This window comes from Jaculus jaculus, chromosome 6, assembly GCF_020740685.1.
Source record: "Jaculus jaculus isolate mJacJac1 chromosome 6, mJacJac1.mat.Y.cur, whole genome shotgun sequence".
In the NCBI taxonomy this organism is placed as follows: Eukaryota; Metazoa; Chordata; class Mammalia; order Rodentia; family Dipodidae; genus Jaculus; species Jaculus jaculus.
In genome coordinates this window covers 151,361,080-151,377,820 of record NC_059107.1, presented here as the reverse complement: position 1 = coordinate 151,377,820, position 16,741 = coordinate 151,361,080, and the positions used below count along the sequence as shown (strand labels likewise).

Here is a 16,741-nt window from a genome sequence, read left to right as displayed (position 1 = left end):
CCTCACAGAGATGGTTTAACAGGTGAGGGTGTGCAAGCACAGAGACCAAAATTGAAACCCATCGCCCACATACCAAAGCTGTGCTTAGCTGTGCATAACTGTCACCTCAGAGCTGAGGGGTCACTACAGGATTGCTGGGGTTCCCTCGTCAGCCACTCGAACAAAATATGAGGAGCTCCAAGTTCAATGAGAGATTGCCTCAAAAAAAAAAAGTGGAAATGGGGCATGGAGGTACACACCTTTAATCCCCCCAGTCCTGTGTAGCAGAGATAGGAGGATTGCCGTGAGTTCGAGGCCACCCTGAGATTACATAATGAATTCCACTTCAGCCTAGGCTATAGAGTGAGGCCCTATCTAAAAAAAAAAAAAAAAATTAAGGTGGAGGAGTGACAGAGTATATATGACCCTTATTGTCCTCAAGTACGTGCACAGGGAGTGGACATCTGCACACACACCACACACACACACACACACGTGCATGCACTACACACATCCAACACAAACACAGACACACACCGCTTTTATGAGCTGACCCAATCTTTAAGTATTAAAAGTGATATTTGAAGGTTCTCAGTTGTTACCTCAATGCCCGTCCCTTGAGGGACCATCAGATATGCATGTAAAACTCTGCTTGCCTTCCTTCCAGCCTTGGCACCAGTGGATGCCAGGGTGGCACTGGTAGGTCACTGTAGAGGGCACACTCAAGGCACGACAGGGGTTAAATGGGAAGAACCAAAGTTGTGGGCAGGGTAGGAGGAATTGGGCGGGCAAGAGGAAGGTCCCAGAAAGCAGTAGCTATCACCCAGGCACACGCAGGAAGGGCATGAAGCGTTACGGAGCCCGCCAAGAGCTAGAAAGGAGCTTGCCTGTGACAAGTGCAGGTGAAAGCTGTCCACTCAGATTCCGCCAGGACCTCCCACTGGCTACTCTGAACCAGAAACCAGGGGCAAGGAGTCCAGTTAACTTGATGGAGAGAGGTCAGAATCTGGGGCACAGGACAAGTTGGGGAAGGATAACCAGTGAGTGTGGAGGAGCAAATGGCAGAATCCTATGCTCCGTACAGACTATGGCCAAGTATTAAGGACACCTGTAATCACAAGAATAGAGGAAGAAGTGGGAAGGCCCATGGTTCCCAGTACCTGACAGCCAGCTCCTAAACACCTAGTCATACATGCAAACCTAGACTCCATGAGAGCAAAGGCTAAAATTATCACGCCGACAGCCTGCTCTTTTCTTTCTCCATCGCCACTTCCGTCATTCACTGATGCACCTGCAAAACTTTGGACCACCCAAACCCTTTGCAAAAGCGTATCCGATGCTGTCCTGATTTTCTCTTCCTCCAGGTAGCAAGCTGTGCTGCTAACCATTCCAGATGATGAAGTCATTCATCGTGGCAGGTGTATGGGATGAAACTAAAGAAATTGAGAAATTATGTAAAATGCTTGAGAATATGTGTGCTTGTGCTTACATTGAATGGGCCCACTTACAAGAGTCCCTGAACCTTGAAGCCAAGACAAAGTTTGCTGTCTTGGAGGCTGCATGCTTAAATATTTTTGATTCAGGAAAGTCTGGTTCTGTGTGCCTTCCCCATCTCCTTCCTTTTCCTGGGTCTGCCCCCACTCTCACCCACCGCCCCCCCCAACCTGGAGTGCAAGCATTTTCCTATTTGTTTCCTTTTTGATTTAAATGGGGATGGCCACAGCCATATTGGCATCATTCATTTTGACTCTCTGGGAGATGTTATGCAGAGGTAAAGGATGATGCCTTCATTGTTGCAGGTGAAGAAATTAAGAGATGCGTGCATTAGACTCACAGGAGTAGAGGCAGAAGCTAGAGTGACCCCAAACCCCCATCCACCTACAGATATATTGGCTTCCCCTTTGCTTCTTAAAACAGTTTCCTGACAAGAATACTTTCGGCCTTTGGAGAAGGTCAGTTCTTTGTTGTGCGGGGTGAGGGGGGGAGGCCATTGGCTTGTGCACTCAGGGTATCTAGTATTATCCTCGGCCTCTCACGACAAGATGCCAGTAGCATACACCCCTAACACCCCCAATCACACACCGAAGAGTGACGGTCAAGATTGTCTGTGGGTCTTGATGGTTAGAATTGAGGTAAAGTTCTTCTTGAAGAGAAAACTGCATTTGAAATTCCTGGGCATCAGAGACTATGTCTTAATATTTTATTTTTATTGATTTATTTGACACAGAAAGAGGGAGAGAGAGAATGGGGGTACCAGGGTCTCTAACCACTGCAAATGAACTCCAAACACATGCTCCCTTCTTGTGCATCTGGCTAATGTGGGTCCTGCGGAATGGAACCTGGGTCCTTTGGCTTTGCAATCAAATGCTTTAACCCCTAAGCCATCGTTCCTGCCCGAGAGTATGTTTTAATTGGTCAGAGGGAATACTGGGAAACAGGGCATGAGTATCTTTTCAGAATTTTTTTTTCTATTGCCACCACAGTTAAATTTTTCTTTTCTACAACTACGATAATCCTAAGTCTCCGAATTAGTCCCTTTTCCTGACACTTTTGGTTACTTTCTCTGTGACGAAGTACCTGACAGAAGCACCATAAGGGAAGGAGGTGTATCAGTTACCTTTCATTGCTGTGACAGATTAGCTGAACACAAATAATGGAAGAGAGGAAAGGTTTGTTTCAGCTTTCATTACCGGTTGAGGTCAGTCCATCGTAGTGTGTCAAGCATGGTGGCAAGAGGCGGAGGCAGCGAGCAGACTGCCCCGAACCCTGACCATGAAGTGGTGCCATCCACAGTCAAGGTGGGTTTTCCCACCTCAATGAGCCTCGTCTAGATAATCCCTCACAGGCAAGCCCAGAAGCGAACCTCATTTACAGAACCTGTCACAGGTGGTTCTAGGTCCTGTCAGGTTGACAAGAGAATCCATCACCGAAGGGTCTCCTTTGGCTCGCAGCTTTAAAGAGGACAGTCTGAAGCGACAGAGAAGGTGCTGGAGGGAAGCACGGGGTGAGAGCGGACCGTGGCGGAGTCAACGGGAGCATGAGGCAGAGGGGCACCTGCGTTGGCAGTCAGAAAGCAGAGTCCCCAACCTGCAGTGCGCTTGGCCCATAACCCTCAAGTCACCCCTCTCAGCAGGCCACTTCCTCAGGAGCCTCTTACAATGGCGCCACTGGCTGATGAGTCTATGGGGAACATTATCCATTCCAGCCGACATATTCCCTAAGCTTGTTTCCTGCTCTGAGATACAGAAATGAAGTCACGCATGTCCAGGCTACGAGATATTAAGTCTGGAAATCTGCGCACAGTGCGAAGGACAGTGCCTAAAATGCAGTCATTTCCTCAGCACGTGCTAACTCTTACGCTTACATTTGCTGCCATGAATTGCTGTTGGTCCTTCATGGTCCTTAGGAATGGGAGCAGAGGACAGGGTGTGCATTGTATATCTGGGATCAAAGATTCGCATCGTTGGTAGGGGCAGTTTACAGGGGGCTGAAAGCTCAGCAAGGGGGCACCACAGTGGAGCACACACACAGAGGGGCTGGAAAGATAGGGTCAGTTAGCTAGGGGGAAATAGGCCCTCTACGGAGAAGGGATCACAGCAGTCACCAGCAAGGTAAGGATCCTGCAGATGGGACAAGCATTTGACAGTAGAGTCCTGAGACCATGAGGTTCTGGAAAAAGCTAAAGTCTAATTTCTGGCACTGGAGTGGTGGAGGTGATCAAGACGAGTGTAGGCAATTGGGATCATGGAGGTTATGGGAATAAATTGACACAGATAGCTGATTCACGGATTCAGCCCTCAGAAAGGCACTTCCCACGGTGGTCTCAGGAGGTGTGGTAGTGAAGGCCACGTGGCTGGCAGAAGTCTTTCATTGTTCGTACGACTTCGGGGAAGTAAGCAGGGTAGTGGGGATGCCAGAAGCCATGCTGTGAGAACACCGGCTCTGAGTGGTTCTGGAAAGTAAGGGTTCTTCTTGAGAACTCTTCCGTCGATTCAAGTATTGAATGCCAGAAGGAGCATCCAGCAATACCCCAGGACAGACTGTGGTGCAGTGGCTGTTTAGGGATGTGTTTTTTGTCAAGGAAGGGAGACAGAATCAAGAAGCAGGGACTCTGCATTCCTTAAGAAGCTATGACACCATGCTCAGGTTGTCCTCAAAGTTACATTCCCAGTCTTGGTGAAGACATGCTATGTGTAGAAAATGATTTCTGTTTAGTGCAGGAAATCAGTGGACAGGTTGCTGACCTCAGGTAGGTCCCCTCCTGAAGGTCCTGCCTGGTAAATTGTCATAGTGAATCTTTATCATCATCATCACTGGATTTAGAATCCCTTTGGGCATGTCTGTGAGAGTGTTTCCAGAGAGGAAACAGTGAGAAGGAAAGAACTATGTTGAATGTAAGTAACTATCTTGTAGATCAGGCATCCGGAGGGAATAAAAATAGGAAAAAGAAAACACCAAGTGAGAGCCGTCATCCATCATTTCCCTTCTCTGCTTCCTTATCTGCCGCCACGTTAGCAAACCGCCTCATTCCCCTGCGGCTCTAGCCATCCACCTCCCTCACTGTTGAACCTTCTTCCCGTGGGCCAACATAAATCTTTTCTCCCTTAAGTTGCTTTTGTCAGGTCTTTATCTTAGCCACAAGTAACTAATACAGAAAATTTGTTCGGAGGAATGGGGTTGTTGCTGCGATAAACCTGACCCACATGGCTCAAAGGCCTACAGGGTTGGTCTGAGGGAGTGATGCTGAAGTGTTTAAAACTATAGGTGAGAGAAACCCTGGGATGCTATGAGCAGAGCCTGGGGGGTCTTTCTTGTGGAAGTGTATAAGGTAGGGGTGCTGAGAGAAAGGCAGCCAGTGAAGGCCCATCTCCTGAGGTTTCAGAGAGGAACGAGGGCTCTTATCGGGCATGGGACCAGTGGCCATTCAGGCTACACTCTGGCAAAGAAGGTGCCTGCATTCTGTCTGTATCTAGGAACTCTGTGTGATGTTAAATTCAGATTTAATGGAGCCACTTGTGTGGTGGAGGAAATTTCAAGAGAGTGCTGCATTTGGGCTGCAGCGTGGATGTTGCTTCCCAAGGTTTACAATGAGATTTCCAAGCAGAACATGGAGCCCAAGGATGTGAAAGGAAGAAAAGAAAAGAAAATGTGCAGACTGGATAGGAAAGCAATGGGAAGGAGATTCAAGTCATGGACTGGTGGTACAAAGAAGCTGTAACTGTTGAGGAGATTAGCACCCAGACAACAGGAAGGTTGACGTAAGGGCAAGATCCTGTCCGTCAAAATCTCTAGGGCATAAAACCACAAACTCAATTTAAAAAGTGTTATTTCAACGGAGTGCTTTTTAAAAGAAAACAAAGCCTCCAGGGTATTTTATGTCATCAGGGCCACTGAGGAAAGCAGTCTCCCAGCTTCAGGTTAAAAGGCACAGCGAGGCCACCGCAGCTGTGACCCAAGGACATTGGGCTTCATTCATATACGAAGCAGAGCCCAGTGCCATCCATTTGGGGTGTTGCTTTTGCAGGCCAGCGACATTCAAGACTGATCAGTTCATGGAAGTTTCCACCAAGATTCCAGAAAGCCACTGAGGCCAGGCCATGTGGAGCTGGATTAGGTCTCTGACATGGCCGTGTGTGGCACTGTGAAGGTGAACCCTAACTCTCAATGGAGACCTGAGGCTATTGGAATATAGCAGAAATGGGGAATGTTTGACGCGGAAAAGGCTACAGACTCTAAAGAGAGCTGGCCCAAAAGAGAGGCATCATTGCTAGTGCTGGAAGGGGGTTGGGGGAGGCTTCCCAAGCTTGCTGGTCCTCAGCTAAAGCTGTCTTGAGCCCAGTGCCCTGCTGCGTGCCATTCTTGCTTCTGCCTTTTTTGTACTTGCTCTCCTCTTGTTCCACCCTCTTCAAATGGAATGTGTCTTCTGTGATGTGTATTAGAGGTCCGTAACATGTTGGGTTTGTTTCACAGCTTCTCATGGTTAAGAAATGGCTTGCGGACTTCTGGTTAAGATGGCGGCGTAGGTACCACGCCAAAGCAGCCTAGTGGGGGGAAAGACCAAAAAAAAACTCAGCAAAATACACACTTTTACTAAAAAGTGAGGTGTATAGGAACTTGAGGCGGCAGCGGAGAAGTGGAAGAGTTATAGAGCATCCAGAGCCTGCACAGGCGGGAACAGCGGCTCCGGGGCGACTCGGCTACCTGCCGCAACCGCGGAGCGGCAGAAAACCGCCGGACTCTCGGCTCGAGCCGCAGGACAAGCCAGGTGCGGGATTTACCCCTCACACCGCGCTCTCCGCAACTCGGGAAACGTGAGGGGAGAGCGGCAGCGAGCAACGGAGGGAGGAGCAGACTGCGAGGTAAAAGCACACGTGGAGAAGCGATACAACCAGAGCAGCCGCGGCTCCCTCCCCTCCCCCGCCGCCGCCTGAGCCCAGCTCCAGCGAACACAGCAGCGGCCCGGGACCCGGCCACGCCAACTTGGGCTGACGGTGGGACCCAAGCAGGAGCAGAATTCGGCAGCAACTTCAGCGGCTCCAGCACCGGTACCAGTGGCCCCAGCAGCAGCGGACCCAGGAGCGGCAGCGGTGACAGATCCCGCAGCAGCGGCTTCGGGGTGAGCAGCAGCGGTGGACACGGCAACGGCAGCTTCAGCAGCGGTGGGGGCTCCGGGGGTGGCACCTACAACAGCTGCAGAGGCGGCAGCAGCGGCTCAGTTTGCCCCGTAGAAAAAGCAAGTGCCCAGCTCCAGAAATCAGAACAGCAGCCCGACGACCCAGGCAGCAACTTGACTGAGACCACAATCACCCAAGGTAACTGGGATTGCACCAGGGAAGGGTCTCACTTGGTCACAAGCTGACTTGGATACCTCAACAGACCAGAAATCTAAACCTCTTTGTTGATAGAGGATCTGGTCATTATAATAACTACTCTTGCATACATACTCGAGGCTGTTTTTGATGGAATGGGTACAGTGTTTAGCTAAATTTTAGAATCTACCAGTATATTATTCCACTCAGCCTGCTTGAATACTCCTATAGCAGGGAAACTCAACCCCTAAGAACATCTTTGTAGATACTCTGAGAGTCTTAAGAGCCACACCTAATACCTTAAGGTCCTACCCTGAAAATATATTACATCAAATCAATTGATACAGCTAAGAATACACAGCTAGCTAGAAAATCCAAGCATTAACTTAATCCAAGATGCAAAAATATATACATTATAACACAAGAAACACTAAAAAGCAAGACGATATAAATCCACCTAAAAGTATTAATGCATCAGAAATGTCCTCCAGTGAGAAAGAGTTAGAGGAAATGCCTGAGAAAGAGTTCAAAAGAATAATTATAAATATGTTCAAAGAGATCAAAGAACACATGAAAACAATCAAAGAAGAAATCAAAGAGGAAATCAAAGAGGAAATCAAAGAGGAAATCAAAGGAATCAAAGAAGAGGCAGGACACCAATTTAATGAAATAAAGAAGGCAATACAAGACATAAATAGAGAAATAGAAATAATAAAGAAAAACCAGTCAGAATTACTAGCAATGAAGAACACAGTTAATGAAATAAAAAACTCTGTAGAAAATCTCACCAGTAGGATGGATGAGGGAGAGGACAGAATATCTAAGCTAGAAGATCAGGTGGCAGACCTAATGCAGTCCAACAAAGAGAAAGACAAACTTATAGAAAAGTATGAGTGGGAATTTCAAGATATTCGGGACACTATGAAAAGATCCAATATAAGAATTCAGGGCATAGTAGAAGGAGAAGAATTCCACTCCAGAGGCATAGTAGGCATCTTCAACAAAATCATAGAGGAAAATTTTCCCCAAATTGGGAAAGAGGTGCCAATACAGATACAGGAAGCCTTTAGAACCCCAGCCAGACAAAACCCAGAAAGAAACTCTCCTCGCCACATTATACTCAAACTTCCAAACACACAAACCAAAGAAAAAATATTGAAAGCAGTTAGAGAGAAAAATCAAGTTACCTACAAAAGCAAGCCCATCAGGATTACAGCAGATTATTCAACACAAACTTTTAAAGCCAGAAGGGCCTGGAGTGATATATTCCAAGTTCTGAAAGATAACAACTGTCAACCAAGGTTACTTTATCCTGCAAAGTTATCCATCCAAATAGATGGAGAAATAAAGACATTCCATGACAAAAGCAGGTTAAAGGAATATCTGAAGACAAAACCAGCTCTACAGAAAATACTTGATAGAATCCTCCATGCTGAACAAAAGGAAAAGCACACATATAAGGAACCTAGAAAAAACCAGCCATACTCAAATACCAGTTAACAGAAGAGAGCACAGGTAGAACAAGTAACACACACACACACACACAAATGGCAAACATAAATACACACCTTTCAATAATATCTCTTAATATCAACGGTCTCAATGCCCCAACGAAAAGACATAGATTTGCAGACTGGGTTAAAAAGCAGGATCCTACAATTTGTTGTCTTCAAGAAACTCACCTGTCTACAAAGGATAGACATTATCTTAGGGTGAAAGGTTGGAAGACGGTGTTTCAAGCAAATGGGCCTAGAAAACAAGCAGGGGTTGCTATCCTAATATCAGACAGGGTGGACTTTAGTCCGAAGTTAGTCAAAAAAGATAAGGAAGGTCACTTTATATTGATTAAGGGCACACTCCAACAGGAGGACATTACAATCCTAAACATATATGCACCTAACATGGGGGCTCCCAAATTCGTCAAACAAACACTATTAGAACTAAGGTCACAGATAACACCAAACACGGTGGTGGTGGGTGACTTTAACACCCCACTCTCATCAATTGACAGGTCATCCAGGGAAAGAATAAACAGAGAGGCATCTGGACTAAATGAGGTCATAGAAGGAATGGACCTAACAGATATATACAGGACATTTCATCCAAAGGCTGCAGAATATACATTCTTTTCAGCAGCACATGGAACATTCTCTAAAATAGACCATATATTAGGACACAAAGCAAATCTTAACAAATTCAGGAAAATTGAAATAATTCCTTGCATTCTATCTGACCACAATGGAATTAAACTACAAATCAGTAGCAAGAAAGGCTATAGAGCATACACAAAATCATGGAAACTAAACAATACACTACTAAATGATGAGTGGGTCAATGAAGAAATCAAAAAGGAAATCAAAAAATTTATAGAGTCAAATGATAATGAGAACACAACATACCAAAATCTCTGGGACACAATGAAGGCAGTTCTAAGAGGTAAATTTATAGCCTTAAGTGCCTATATTAAGAAATTAGAAAGGTCGCAAGTAAACGACCTAATGCTTCGCCTTAAAGCCTTGGAAAAAGAAGAACAAGGCAAACCAAAAAGTAGTAGACGGGAAGAAATAATAAAGATTAGGGCAGAAATTAATGAAATAGAAACAAAAAGAACAATCCAAAGAATTAATGAAACAAAGAGTTGGTTCTTTGAAAGGATAAACAAGATTGATAAACCCTTAGCAAATCTGACCAAAAGAAAGAGAGAAGAGACACAAATTAATAAAATCAGAGATGAACAAGGTAACATCACAACAGATTCCAGAGAAATTCAAAAAATTATAGGGACATACTATAAAAGCATATACTCCACAAAGTATGAAAATCTGAAAGAAATGGATGATTTCCTTGATCTATATGACCTACCTAAATTAAATCAAAATGAGATTAATCACTTAAATAGACCTATAACAAACATGGAGATCCGAGCAGTTATCAATAATCTCCCAACTAAAAAAAGCCCAGGCCCGGATGGATTCACTGCTGAATTTTACCAGACTTTTAAGGAAGAGCTAACACCATTGCTTCTTAAGCTTTTCCAGGAAATAGAAAAAGAAGGAATCCTACCTAACTCCTTCTATGAGGCCAGCATCACCCTGATACCAAAACCAGGCAAAGATAGAACAAAAAAAGAAAATTACAGACCAATCTCCCTCATGAACATAGATGCAAAAATTCTCAACAAAATATTGGCAAACAGAATACAAGAGTATATCAAAAAGATCATTCACCCTGACCAAGTAGGCTTTATCCCAGAGATGCAGGGATGGTTCAACATACGCAAATCTATAAATGTAATACATTACATAAATGGGTTGAAGGACAAAAATCACATGATCATCTCATTAGATGCAGAGAAAGCATTTGACAAAATCCAACATCCCTTCATGATAAAAGTCCTACAGAGACTGGGAATAGAAGGAACATATCTCAATATAATAAAGGCTACTTATGACAAGCCTACAGCCAACATATTACTAAATGGGGAAAAACTGGAAGCTTTTCCACTAAAATCAGGAACAAGACAAGGGTGTCCACTGTCTCCACTTCTATTTAATATAGTTTTGGAAGTCTTAGCCATAGCAATAAGGCAAGAGACACACATAAAAGGGATACAAATTGGAAAGGAAGAAATCAAGTTATCATTATTTGCAGATGACATGATTCTATACATAAAGGACCCTAAAGACTCTACTAGCCAGCTGTTAGAGCTGATCAAAACCTACAGCAATGTAGCAGGATACAAAATAAATACACAGAAATCAGTAGCCTTCGTATATGCTAACAACAAACACACAGAGGATGAAATCAGAGAATCACTCCCATTCACAATTGCATCAAAAAAAATAAAATACCTTGGAATAAACCTAACTAAGGAAGTAAAGAATCTATACAATGAGAACTTTAAGACACTCAAGCGAGAAATTGCAGAAGACACTAGAAAGTGGAGAAACATCCCTTGTTCCTGGCTTGGAAGAATCAATATCGTGAAAATGGCGATCTTACCTAAAGCAATCTACACATTTAATGCAATCCCTATCAAAATTCCAAAGGCTTTCTTCATGGAAATAGAAAAAACAATCCAAAAATTCATTTGGAATCATAAAAAACCTCGAATATCTAAAATAATACTGAGCAACAAAAAAGAGGCTGGTGGTATCACCATACCTGATTTTAACCTATACTACAGAGCCATAGTAACAAAAACAGCATGGTACTGGCACAAAAACAGACATGTAGATCAGTGGAACAGAATAGAGGACCCAGATGTAAGCCCAAGTAGCTATAGACACCTGATATTCGATAAAAATGCCAAAAATACTCATTGGAGAAGAGACAGCCTCTTCAGCAAATGGTGTTTTGAAAACTGGATAAATATCTGCAGAAGGATGAAAATAGATTCTTCTCTCTCGCCATGCACAAGAATTAAGTCCAAATGGATTAAAGACCTTAACATCAGACCGGAAACTCTGAAACTGCTAGAGGAAAAAGTAGGGGAAACCCTTCAACATATTGGTCTTGGCAAAGACTTTCTGAATACAACCCCAATTGCTCAGGCAATAAAACCACAGATTAACCACTGGGACCTAATGAAATTACAAAGATTTTGCACCGCAAAGGACACAGTGAAAAAAGCAAAGAGGCAACCTACAGAATGGGAAAAAAATCTTCACCAGCTATATATCTGATAGAGGATTAATATCTAGGATATACAAAGAACTCAAAAAGTTAACTAATAAGGAATCAAACAGGCCAATCAAAAAATGGGCTAAGGAGCTAAATAGAGAGTTCTCAAAGGAAGAAATACGAATGGCATATAAGCACCTAAAAAAATGTTCTACGTCACTAGTCATCAGGGAAATGCAGATTAAAACTACATTGAGATTCCATCTCACTCCTGTCAGATTGGCCACCATCATGAAAACAAATGATCATAAATGTTGGCGGGGATGTGGAAAAAAAGGAACCCTTCTGCACTGCTGGTGGGAATGCAATCTGGTCCAGCCATTGTGGAAAACAGTGTGGAGGTTCCTAAAGCAGCTAGAGATTGATCTACCATATGACCCAGCTATAGCACTCCTAGGCATATATCCAAAGGACTCATCTCATTTCCTCAGAAGTACATGCTCAACCATGTTTATTGCTGCTCAATTTATAATAGCTGGGAAATGGAACCAGCCTAGATGTCCCTCAACAGATGAGTGGATAATGAAGATGTGGTACATTTATACAATGGAGTTCTACTCAGCGGTAAAGAAAAATGAAGTTATGAAATTTGCAGAAAAATGGATGGACCTGGAAAGTATTATACTAAGTCAGGTAACCCAGGCCCAGAAAGCCAAGCGCCACATGTTCTCCCTCATATAGGGATCCTAGCTACAGATGACTGGGCTTCTGTGTGAGAATGAAAATACTTAGTAGCAGAGGCCAGTAAGTTGAAAAGGAGACATAAAGGGTGGAGAAAGGAAGGGAGGAGGATACTTAATAGGTTGATATTGTATATATGTAATTACAATGATTGTAATGGGGAGGTAATATGATTGAGAATGGAATTTCAAACGGGAAAGTGTGGGGGTGGGGAGGGAGGGAATTACCATGGGATATATTTTATAATCATGGAAAATGTTAATAAAAAAAAAAAAAAAAGAAATGGCTTGCGTCTCAGAAGAGGCTTCGGACTAAATGGACTTTTTGAACAGCGTTGGAACTGTTGTGATTTAGGGGACTCTTGATATTGAACTAAATGGATTCTGCACAGCCACGGGCCTTGGGGGGAGGAGCTGAGCTTGAACGTGAAGTGTTACGGTGTCAGGTTGACGCGTGGTTGGACTGTGAGGATTGGCGTTCTTCAGCCAGACTGGATGTGGAATCACAGGAAACACATCTCTGGGGGTGTCTGTGAAGGCCTTTCAGAGAGGCTTAACTGAGGAAGGAAGCTCAACCTTAGACGTGAGTGGTGCCATTCTCTGGGCTGGAGGCCTAGCCTGACCAGGAAAAGATAGAAAGCCAGATGAGCACGTCTCCATCCACCGAGATGGGAGCAAGCAGCCATCTGCTCCTGCCACCCTATCTTCACCACCATTAGGGGCCTTAGACCCTGAGGCAAAGTAATTCTGTACTCCCTGAAGATGCTTTAACCAGGCAGGTATTTTATCACAACGATGAGAAGCATAACTAGTCCTTCTGCCTAAGCTGCAGTGAGTTGACTGACCCCGCACCCTTTTGCAGAGTCTCTCAGAGTTCAAAGGCAGGACTCGGATTTATGTCTGCGACCGACACTTTCAAGAGATTAAATGAGATGACTGGCCAGGCCTTTCAATTTTTCCTCCAGTCTTCAGGTCCCAGAATGCTATCCCAGACAGAGCCCAGAGGTGCTCATTGGCTCCGTTGGTCTGCTATCATGCTGACCTTTAACCTAAGCCATCTGGCAAGAGCACTTGACAAAGTCTCTGAGCCATAACTTGGCAGTCTGAGAGCTGAGGTTGTTGGACGCGTCTTTTCGGGACATAAGTCTTTCTTCTGTCATTGGCTAGTGTCATTGTCTCTCAGCTTGCGGTGAGGAGTGGGAGGCAGGGGACTCACTGTTTGCCTGTTTGTACCAATCACCATATCTCCTGTCTCCAAAAATGCAATTGCGAAGAGGCTTAATGGCCTCCAGATGATGATAGCACCATAAACTGATTACAAAGACTTAAATAAAACTGCCTTCAGTTAGTCTCCATGGCTGCAGGCAGTGCCCTTTGTTGCCTAATGATGCCAACGAGAAATCAGAGTGATTTTTCTTTTCCGTAAGCTTCCGTCTGTCTGGCTCCTCATCCTCTCGTCTTCTTCTCTTCCTAGACCATCCATGTGGCTATTGTCTGTGCCGGATACAATGCCAGCCGGGACGTTGTCACCCTCGTCAAGTCAGTCCTCTTTCACAGGTAAGAGCAGCCTTCGCTGGCACTCTGCCGGTGCGTCTCCCTGATGGCCAGCATGTCTCCCTGGGGACGGATGACTGAGGGCATAACTTTTTAGCCATCATTCAAGCTTCAATGTAAATGTAATTTTTGTTGAATATCTGCAGGAAGGTATTGTGATGATAAGGTTTAATAGCAACGATTTGGTCCTTGAAGCTCTCAGACCTACGAGAACCTCTAAGGACACCTTGAGTTAGACACTTCAGTTTCTACATCAGCTTCTGCCACCCAGAATTCACCACGTCTCTTTTGATGTCCCTACTGGCCAGTTGTGTGGTAAATGGTGTTGCATCCTAACCAAAATTCATAGTTTGAGTTCCTAGCCACAGGGACTTCAGAAGAGGACTGTGTTTGGAGATAAGTCTATAAAAGAAGTGATTAAGGAAGGGTCACTAGGGTTTGCCCTAATCCAATATTACTGCTTTTTTTTTTTTTTTTTTTTTTTTTTTTTTTTTTTTTTTTTTTTTTTACTGAGTAGATTAGGACAAAGACACATATAGAGGGAAGACTTTGAATGGACTCTAAGAAGACAGGCTTCAAGCAAGCCAAGGAACTTGACCTTAACATATCCTTGACTTCGGTTTCTAGAAGGGACGCAACATTTCTGTTTGCAACCAGCCAGTGTGTGGTATTTTGTTATGGCACACCCCAACCCCAGGATGGTCGACCACAGAATGAAAGGGCAGCTTAGTCTGCCTCCTCAATGCCAGTGTGTCCTGTCCTGTCTCGGGACACTTGTGACTGTGCATAAGTCCTGCCTGGTGCTAACCTGGCATGCACACGACAGCTGACCCTCCAAGTTCCCAGTTGAACCATTCAGAGAATTGGTTCTCTTCCACCTGGAAGAGGGCATTCCTCTCAGGTTTTCTCTTCTGTGTCAACCCACATGCATATTCACATATACTTGTCTGTACTCCTTTCACTGTTAGCGTAGGGCACTATCCATTCTCAAGGTCATGTCCAGATGTGACCCTATAGGTTCAGCCAGTTTCTTGGCTCCTCTGACTTCTCACCAGGAGTTTACTCATTCACAGCCATAGCCAAGAATATGGGTAGGAATGGGGGAATTGAGGATGCAGAAGGTTCTTGGCAGAAGGGAAAGTTCTTGAGAAGGCCTCAGTTTATCTGCACAGGGATCGGGATGAAGCCAGGTGCGTTGGGGTGGTTTGAATGTGAATGTGTGTCCCACAAAATCAGGTGTTTTATTAAGCATGTAACCTGGGTTTCCAGCTTGGCTGAAGGAGGTGTCACTGGGGGGTGGATCCTGGAGTCCAGCCGAAACATGTGCTTGAGGTCTGATTCCAGCCCAAAGGTGGGGAGAGCAGGTTGGAGTTCGGGTTGTGTGTGGTTTGCTGGCTGTTTGGTGGTGTCTCTCTGCTTGGACCTGTGAAAGGGAGCCAGCTTCTTCTGCCAGTGATGGAGCTTCGCCTGGACCTATAAGCTTGACATCAACTGTGTCTGCTTTGGACGTTCATCCCCGCAACGTGGAGCTGACAATATATGTAAATTCACTCATTAGTATCCTACTGGAACAATAGACATCCAACACCACCAGTCCTGCTGACTGTGAGAGAAAAGGGTTTCTCTCAGCTTGCACTTTCCAGGGGAAGTTTCATCAGGGAGGGGAGGCTGGACAGGCCTGAGCAGGAAGTCTGGTTCACATCTCTACATCAGGTATAAGGAACTGATCCAAGTGTATTAGCTAGCTAACACCAAATATGGCTGGACTAATAAACCCTAGGCTATACCCCAGGAATACACCTCCTCCAAAAGACTTCTCTACTCCACATTGCCACAAGCTGGGAACCCGGCACTCAAAGCACACGAGGCTGTAGGGGACGTTTCACACTTGAACCACCGCAGTTGACAACGTTTATCCATTACTAAACTCCCTGGCATGTCTCTTTTGCTAAGCCCCCTTAAGTAGCTATGCTTAGTAGCCAGTTAACTAAAGTCACATTCCTTGCCTGGACAGGTATGGGGTGGGTGGAAGAAGCCATCAACAGACAACTGTGTGACAGTACACAGCAGGACAGGGGTTATTGTTGGATTATCTCCTCGTGCCCTGTCTCTAGCGCCTTAGAGGTTTGATTGCAGTTGAACATCAGGCATCAGGTGAAGAGTGGCCAAGTCTTCTGATTTGAGGCTACATGCCCTTTCTACATGGTGGCCGCAGTTGTGCAGTTCCAGAAACTTCGTTGATTCCTCAGCCCTCATTTGCCGCTTTGGCTCAGGCACAGTGAAGGCAGAGAGTGCATTAGGTGAGAGGCCCTCAGCCTTGACGTAATTGTCCCCGGTCTTCATTAGACACCTCCAGGCCCCCCCTGACAGAGACTGAAAACCCAGACTTTTCAGAAAAGGGTGTCTGTGTGATTATAGTTATTCTATTATGCTGTGCCTCAATCATGGTAAATGTTAAGGTCATGCAAATCTCTGACATTGTTTTGAGCAAAAAAAAAAATTATTCCTGTTATTTAGCTATGGAACACACAAGTTGGTAGTTGTTGAAACTGTAAGGCCCCTATTGAGTGTAAATGTTCACGCCCACAGTCGATGTGCAGCACAGAGATGTTTAATGTAAAAATCGTGGCTTGCTTAGCAGCTGCTGATGGCTTGCCCTCCTTCCATGGAAGCACGGGGATCCAAGAAGAGCCCATTATTAGTATGTGTTATAAAGATCCTGCACGTGAGCCAATAATTGCAGGATCTTCTTATCCATATGGTCACGGAAGTGCCCCCCCCCCACCTTTCTATTACATCTTGAAAAATGATTGTCTAATAATACTCTGGTGGTAACGAGTTGAGATATCAAGACAAAAGGACGTTTGAAAGTTTTTCTACTCAGATAGCCTAGCTACAAATAGCTTCACTGCCTCCCAAACACATTATGGGGTTAACTAAGACAAGATTATAAAATGTGCTGACAAATGAAGTACCTTCCTAATGTTAATAGTAATAAAATAATAGTGGTTCAAGGTGCTTCTTTTGGCTCTCACG

General features: G+C 44.7%; 1 protein-coding gene across 3 annotated transcripts in view; it reads left to right on the top strand.

Annotated features, from left to right (window-relative positions):
- Positions 1-16,741, top strand: part of Large1 (LARGE xylosyl- and glucuronyltransferase 1) — a 576,767-nt gene that overhangs the window by 271,768 nt on the left and 288,258 nt on the right. For all 3 annotated transcript variants that reach the window (XM_045152294.1, XM_045152293.1, XM_045152295.1), the window contains exon 4: positions 13,626-13,708. In XM_045152294.1, the coding sequence (XP_045008229.1) occupies positions 13,626-13,708 (83 nt within the window). The remainder of the gene's footprint in view (positions 1-13,625; positions 13,709-16,741) is intronic.